General features: G+C 45.1%; 1 protein-coding gene across 1 annotated transcript; it reads left to right on the top strand.

Moving 5' to 3' along the window:
- The first annotated feature begins 463 nt into the window (after positions 1-463).
- LOC123188467 (protein FLX-like 1) lies at positions 464-6,058 on the top strand. The gene is made up of 5 exons (XM_044600603.1): positions 464-1,029; positions 4,067-4,299; positions 5,124-5,287; positions 5,584-5,660; positions 5,744-6,058. Exons 1-5 carry the CDS (start codon positions 484-486, stop codon positions 5,837-5,839), a joined length of 1,116 nt encoding a protein of 371 aa, XP_044456538.1. The 5' UTR covers positions 464-483; the 3' UTR covers positions 5,840-6,058.
- Positions 6,059-7,950: the final 1,892 nt, after the last annotated feature.

The following is a 7,950-nucleotide window of genomic DNA, read 5'->3' as shown; positions in this document are numbered from 1 at the left end:
GGATAAGCGGCAACACGGATGAGGCGCTATGCTCAAATAGATAACGTGCACTTGTGGATGGGTCTTCAGTCGTGTTTATTGTGCTATAGAAACATAGTGATATTTCCCCCCGTTGCGGATATGTTCTTTTTTTTACAACAAAACGCACATGCATGTTTGCTAGTAATAATAATAACTAAATTCTCACGCGTGACCAGTCAGAGAGAGTATCGTACCGTTTTTCAAAGAATAAGGATGATCGCCAGTTAGGGTGGTACATGCGAACGCTGGTTGGCATTTTATGTGCATAGGGTTGGCAATTCCTTTTTTTAGTTCTTTTTAGTGTATTTTCAAAGAAAACTACCACCCTTGGATCGAGATCAGAGGGCTCTCGAGGCATTCGCCAGGAATTGCCCCTGAGGAACGTCAGGTAGATAAGATTTCCGAAGAATCCCTTCCCACTCCTCAGCGAAGCATGGAATTAATAAATCTTTCAAAGCTGTTATGTGCAAAAATATCTGTTCGTCGGCGTCCCTTCAAGGCTTCAGCAACCCTTCGGTAGGGTTCCGGCGACTCCGCATGGCCGGTCGCCACCGTAACCCGCTGCCTTCTTCCTTCTCCCGCGGCGCCGGTGCCGGAAACCACCCGCACCCTCCTCCGCCCCATCACCCTCATCTCCCGCCTTACCACCTCGACGAATTCCGCGAGCCGCCGCGCCTCCCCCCGCACCACCTCGATGACTTCCGAGACCCGGCTCGCCTGCCACCTGGCCACCCCGACAGCCTCCGCGAGCATCCTCCTCCGCCGCGCCACCACTTCGCAGGCCACGGCGGAGGGGCCCTGCCCCCCGCATCGCACATGGCCGCGGCGCTGGAGGAACGTATCGGCGCGGAGATCGAGGAGGCGCACGCGCTGCTCGGACAGAACCAGCGACTCTCTGCGACGCACGTGGCGCTCGTGCAGGAGGTCTCCGCCGTGCGGCACGAGCTTGGCCACACCGCTCGAGCCATCGGCGCTGCCCAGCAAGAGGGAGATCTCCGTATTCGTGAGGTGTGGATGCTTTCCATTCGTCAAGTGCCCTGAGTTAATCAATCTCTCTTTGCATTGCAAATTCAGTGCCAATATATACTCATCCCTGCTTAATGCAAACTGCAACATTTAACCCAGTACAAGAAGCTCCACAAAGCCTTTTTTTAGAAAGAAGCTCTACAAAGCCTTGAGCCTGTATGATGCGACTTTGGTGTTACATACATTCCTAAATTCATCCTGGCGTTGCAAATGTAGGAAGTGACCCCTTAGAGTATGATATGTAATGCATTTTGTGTATTCATAACGACTAACAACATGCAAATTTTGACTTATCATCACCTATTTCCAACTGCTGTTGTACACTGTGTCTTAATTTTGCATAGGGCAACGATAGTGTATTGTAGTTGCAGCAAGTCTGAAAGCTGGCATCCATTGATGCTCTAAACTGCCAAAGCCGTGGGGAGATGACCCAAACAGCATGGGGGCCGGTATTATGCCATAATTGGTTTCCTGCACCTGTATCTGTGAAGATGAGAGATACGATAACAACATGGCAACTAGAGAAGCACGTTTTATTTTCCTCACAGGGTAGGGCTGAAGCAAGGGAGGAACTGCCACCCTTCATTTTCTTTCTCTTGAAAGTCTAGGGTTAGTCTCCTCTTTTTTTCCTCACTTTCTTTCCATCTCCCGTATGTTGATGATGCTGGGAGCTTGGCGGCAGTAGTGTTATCCGTTATGACATCAGGAGGCATGAGAAGCCACTAATCTAGAATCCTGTGTTTGTACTTCTCTCTGTGTGCGATGCCAAGTTGCCCAGGCCAGTTTTGTAGACGGGACAGGCTTTTGCTGGCTCGCGCTGGACCATGATCTATCTTTTTTCCTTTGATCTCATCTTCCTGTCCTTTTTGCAAGTACATAAACAACTGAGTCAAGGCAGAGATGAAGAAGAATGTAAACGTAATATAATATACAAGTAGTGTCACTTCTATTTTCACAAATGGCAAACAGGACATTTCACTCATGCAAATGTAATATGCAAGTCTACATTGGCTTACATTTTCCTGCGCTTATTTGGGCCGAGAACTAAGCGTCCCTCTGTTGGGAGCCATGGGAGTGTGTCGTGTGTGCAGAACACAACACCGGGGACAAGTGATGCCCCCTCTTTTTGGTTCGGAGAGGGGAACCGAGACACTCGAATCCAAACTCTACAACATGGTGGTTTTACCCAGGTTTGGGCCGCTGAGTAACGTAACACCCTACGTCCTGCTGGATTTTCTCACTGGATGTGACGAACAATGTTTACAAGAGATGGTTTTTGTTGCCGGGGCTTGCCGGGACTAGGAAATGGGCTCTAGTACGTGGGTGTAGACTTGCTAGGAGTCGAACCCTGATCTAGGTAGCTTGGACCTCCTTTTATAGATACAAGGGGTGGCCAGAAGTGCTACAAGGCAGTACATGAGGTAGGTGCACAGTGGAGCTGCTCACACGCAACTTGCCCTCCAAGGGAGGCCATGCATGCTTGATAGCACGCCCTGAGCTATGGCTGGCCGCTGCAGGTTTAGGCCACTGTTGGTATGAGCAGTCCCATCACTGCGCCTGCTAGTGACAGGTCGTTAGCGGGCCTGAGGTCGTTCGCGGGAGGCAGATGACGGGTAGGATCTTCCCCGGAAGAAGCTCTTCCCCGTGGTGACCTTGGTCTTGACGGTGTCGAGGGTGTCAGAGAGCCCTTCCTCAGGTGTGATGATCTTGTCAGTGAAAGTCTTCACGAAGATCTGCATCTGGAGGAGGATTCTTGACAAAGATCTGCATACCACCACATTGCCGGGATGCAAGGTGGTAGCATGGATTGCTTCTGGATGTTGTAGTCATCCGTGGCGCGTCTGTCCTCGAACCACCTGTCAGCAGTGAAGGCAGCCTCGCCCACCTTGGAGGTAGGCTCCCATGGCCTCAGATCTTGACGAAGATCTACTTGCCACCTTGAAGGGGGCGGAGTCTTGTAGTACACGGGCAGCTAGCCCGTGCCTGCTCGTTGGTGGGGCTGCCGCGGCCCACGCAAGATGGATCCGTGGGACCCCAGTCTCCACGGAACAGACAGAGTGTGCGAGCGCCAACCTCCCAGAAGGGTTCAACTCCCATTGGGTGGAATTCTTTCGGAGTGCCTGGTGTCTTGGTCATTCTTCTACAAACAATTCCACCAGGTGCTAGTGCCTGATTGGTTGAGTTTTTTTAGTACTTATTTGGGCCATTTCCCCCACATTGTTTTGTGGACTAGAGTATCGATACACAAATTCTTGATGCAATGGGTGTGAATTCCAAATTTTCTGTGCCACATATGATATATCTAAGTGATATGTGAGATCTGGATACAACACAGAGAAACTGCTGCATCTGCCTTCATAAAGATGCAAAAGCCTCCCCTACGCCAACTCTTCGTCCAAAAGAGATTTATGAGCACTAGAATTCACTCCTTCAACGTGACTTTGTAACTTCTGTTGTATAACCGTTTTTGTATAAAGTATTTGAAATTACATAAATATTTCATTATAGTTTATATATGCTTGCTTATATGTAATATTTTTTCAACCGCACTCTTATTTCAAACCACACAATCCATTGCCTATAGTTCAGTTACAAAACTATCACAGCTTTTTTACTTGTTTATAGTTAGTGCATTTTGCATGACATGTTATACTGTTTCGTTTGTTACTGGTTCGAAGCCGTGTACCCGGCACAATTTTTTTGACTACTTTTGCTCAAGATACCCATTATATGGTAGTGTTCTTAAAATATATTCTGACTTCGTATGTTATTATTAAAATTCTCTTCTCTTTGATAGAAATCTGCCTGAGTTAAATTCTCCCTCCGTTCCTAAATATAAGTCTTCTTAGAGATTCCAATATGGACTACATACGGAACAAAATGAGTGAATTTACACTCTAAAATATCTATATACATCCGTATGTAGTTTGTAATAAAATCTCTAAAAAGACCTATATTTAGGAACGGAGGGAGTAGATTAGTTTTGGCATGTAAAATTGACTTGTTTTCTGTGTTAAAGGTCTATGAGAGGTTAATGAAAATGGAAGCAGAGCTCCGAGCAGTAGAGGAGATGAGAGCGGAACTTGCACATGTTCGTATGGACATTCAACAGCTGGGTGCAGCAAGACAGGAACTCATGGGTCAGATTCAGGGATATACACAGGATTTGGCTCGATCAGCAGTAGAGTTGCAGCAGGTGGCTGCAGTGAAAGCCGAGACCCAAGAACTCAGGCATGAAACACAGCATTTAAGGCGAGTCCCCTATTGACCTTGCATGTACTCTCTCTATTTGAAAATATACCTGTTCAGTATTTTTTGCAATACAGTCATAATTCATTGGTGCTTTCTATGTTATGCCCTGGTTTATCTTTCTCCTCTTGGCACTAATGAGGAAACATTCTCTTGGTCCTATAGCCTCCTTTACTGGTGTGCCTGATCAAAGTACAGCATACAATTTCAAATGAAGTGTTTTATGGAATGGTTCCACCCCCAAACCTGTGTAGATATCCACTTAAGCCCCTGAGCTACCCATGAATTTTAAATACTGGAACACCTAATCACCTATAGTGATTTCGAAGCCGATTTTGCCACTGTGGATATGAGATGGCATCTCTGCTATCAAAAGGCCACGCTAGGCATATTTCTCTATTATCTCTCTCTCTCTCTCTTGAGCACATGAACGTCCCAGTCAACAGAAGAAAATGCGCTAGACGACTAGCTCCGTCCACCACCTACATGTGGTCCGGGTTAGCCTCTGCTTTCACCTTTTCACACTGACATGCCTGTCACCTTGTGTCACTGGGAAAACCGCCTCCAAAACCACCTTGTGGGTAGTGCTTTGTTATGGGATGTCTAGGGGGTAACAATAGCCAGTTTTGCTGGTTAGAGGGTAAAAAGTGATTTTCTTAAAGCTCGATGCGACAATATGGGTTTATTAAGTTCTGATTGAAATGATTTGTCAAATTGGATTGAATTGAATTTTAAATTTCCGTGAAGTAACACCGAGAAAGGTGAGGTTGCAAGAAGCCCTTTATTTTTCATTTTGTGAACTTACATACTTTTGAACCAACTTGCAGATCCAGTATTGAGCTTGAGAAGAAAGGATATGCAGAGAGTTATGAGCAGGGACAAGAGATGCAGAAGAAATTGGTTTCAGTTGCTTCTGAAGTGGAGAAACTTCGTGCTGAGGTTGCTAATGCTGAGAAGAGATCACGAGCTGCTGTATCTGCAGGCAATCAAGGTTTGTTTTTACATTATATTGCATTTGTTCCAGATAGTAGTTGTGCTACTTATCTGGACTGCTCAGGCCCAAGGGGAAGTAAAATTAGCTAAGTATTAAGGCAATGCAAATTGACATGCTAAATACAATTCTGTCCGCAGCCAAACTGCTTGAAAAAGACACCATCATGAGCCTTAAAATAGTGAAACTTTGTATTATTCTATCAAGGGCATAATAATTAATAAGTAAGGCTGACTATATAGTACAATTTGCATGTATCTGAAATGTGGATTATGCTTTGTGCACCCATCCCGCAGGTTATGCTGGAAGCTATGGAAATCCTAATGCCAATTATGCTGCAAATCCTTACAATGCTGGATACAGCATGAATCAAGTATGTCTTATGCTTTGTTTTTGAGGGCATTCTCTTTTGTATCCTTATTTGAATCCGCGTCTCAGATGGCATCTTTATCTCAGGCAAATGCTACTGATTCTGGTTCTCAGTATGGGGCTGGGGCAGCGCACAGTTCCTGGGGCGCCTATGACATGCAAAGAGCTCCAGGACGGAGATGAATAACGACATCCTCCTTTTTCTTTTATTATCAAATCTGGTCCTGTTAGCAAAGTGACAAACGGAGATTTCTGGCACAACCTGATTTCTGTGCAATGTTGATTTATGACGAGTCAGATATGCCTTCTGTATTTGTTGACCTTAATCTGAGTGAGTTACATGCTCAAGTGTACTGCACGTTACAGTAATCCAGGTTACCGCAAAATTGCATTTTGTGTACAGTTTATTACAAGCATCTTTTCCCAGTGTTGCCATTACCATTGATGTAAAAAAAACCGACATGGGATGCTCGTGTCAGTAAGAAGAACCTGGGTGATGATTAACGAGTAATGACCCACCATTGTACCGAATAGCGACACAAGTTAAATCCAGTTCTTTTTTTTTTCTTCTACCTCAAGAACAATGGTGTAGAATCATATCTGATCATCAGAAGGTGGATGTATCATGAGGAGTACTGGCATATACCGACTAAAATTTGTGTCGCCCACAGCATTGGCGTATTAGGCGATGCAACATGGTCATGTCAGAAGGCCAAATACTATTAGACAAGAAGAAGCAAAACCAATCAATAAAGTACAGTAGCATACTAGCAAAATAATTTACACTCGAAAGAAAGCAGCTCACATTGCAACTGGCATGTTCTGAACCACTCGTGGGAGGTGCAAGATGATATACAACAAACAAATAACCAAGTTATTGCACAGAAAACAGCACGAATCTACATGACAGCTAGAAGCATTAGAAACTAAGGCGCCAAACTATGCCTGCGGGAAGACTTTATTTGGGGGGATATTCTCGCGCCTCTCGACATAGGCAGCCGGAAACCACCCTGCCTTCGCTCTGCATTCCCCTTCCGCCCAACCGTTGGGAGCAATCTGGAAAAGCGCAAACAGTTAAGCACCGGATTTTATTTCATCCATCCCTAGATTGCTTTCTCCATCATGCATCAACAAACGAGCTCAGTTCCTTTTCGAATGACTATAGGCACACTGACCTGACGAACAACAACATAATCACCAACAATTAAGCTCAGCTCCTTCTCTGTGGTACCATTGAAGTTATGCACTGCCTGCAGCACAATGGAAAGGGGGCTGGTAACTACAATGCGGAATTCAGCTAAAACAATTTACAGTGCGGAATTATGAGTTATTTATCTGGTATTGTCAAGTTGCTCATATTTCACCTCAGCGAGGAAGTACTGGGCCATCTCGGCACGCTTACGGGAAGGAGGTGCAGACTCTCTCTTTTGCTTCTCAGATGACATCTATCAAGAGCAATCAGTCAAGATTACAACTGCAAGAAATGACAGCTTAATATGACTAACAGGGTGAGAAAAACTATACCTCAGCTTCAACATCATCAAGTATGGCAGCTAACCTCAAATAGAACAACTTCTCTGCTTCTACCTTCAACAGGATGAGTGACCAAGCCATAAGCAAAAACCAAACCGAACAAACCAATTGAAATATGTAACCCATATGCTAGAGGAAGGCACTCCTACCATGCCAACCAGGCGCTGAAGAGTTACCCTCTTTTGCTGAGATTCAACAGCACCAAGTGCAGCAACAGCCTCTTTTCCCAACACAGCCATGCTTGCTTTGTGCTCTATCATCTTACCTTCAGATTGCTCAAGTTTTGTAGTGTGCTCAGCAACTGGAGATTCTCTTACCCGTGCCTTCCTTCTAGCAATTTCAGCAGACTGTTCGACAAGGAGGTCAGGGCAAAGTACTGTATTATGCATCGCAATACTACTACTTCTGAACATGATGCAAGGAGCAAGACGCCACGTACGAGTATCTCAGCTTCATGTCTCATCCGGCTATAACGTTGTGCAAAACCACGAGCTTCTTCCAGGGGAGCGCACACAGCCATCGCCTTCAATGGATCTATGATCTGAAATGCCAAATAGATGACAGAATACTTAAAAGTTACACTTAAGCGCCTTACAAATATGATTATTAATGGTCTTATATTTCTATCATAATATCATATACTTCAGAAGCTCCGATTTGTGCTGAAAAAGAACGTTGTTACACTCACTATATTATCACAACTTATGGCGAACTGGTATAAGTTGCTGCGAAGAGAGAAGATAGGACAAACAGTTGTGCAT

The sequence above is a fragment of the Triticum aestivum genome, chromosome 2A, assembly GCF_018294505.1.
Source record: "Triticum aestivum cultivar Chinese Spring chromosome 2A, IWGSC CS RefSeq v2.1, whole genome shotgun sequence".
Classification (NCBI taxonomy): Eukaryota; Viridiplantae; Streptophyta; class Magnoliopsida; order Poales; family Poaceae; genus Triticum; species Triticum aestivum.
The sequence above is the reverse complement of the archived record's forward strand: the minus strand, read 5'-3'. Positions and strand labels throughout refer to the sequence as shown.

What these genes read in the sequence shown, in the direction of transcription:
- LOC123188467 (XM_044600603.1), top strand. Translation starts at nt 484, where the DNA reads ATGTGCAAAAATATCTGTTCGTCGGCGTCCCTTCAAGGCTTCAGCAAC. An exon ending in GAGATCTCCGTATTCGTGAG is followed by an intron (nt 1,030 to 4,066) that starts GTGTGGATGCTT and finishes TCTGTGTTAAAG; the next exon opens with GTCTATGAGAGGTTAATGAA. An exon ending in CTGGATACAGCATGAATCAA is followed by an intron (nt 5,661 to 5,743) that starts GTATGTCTTATG and finishes TCTTTATCTCAG; the next exon opens with GCAAATGCTACTGATTCTGG.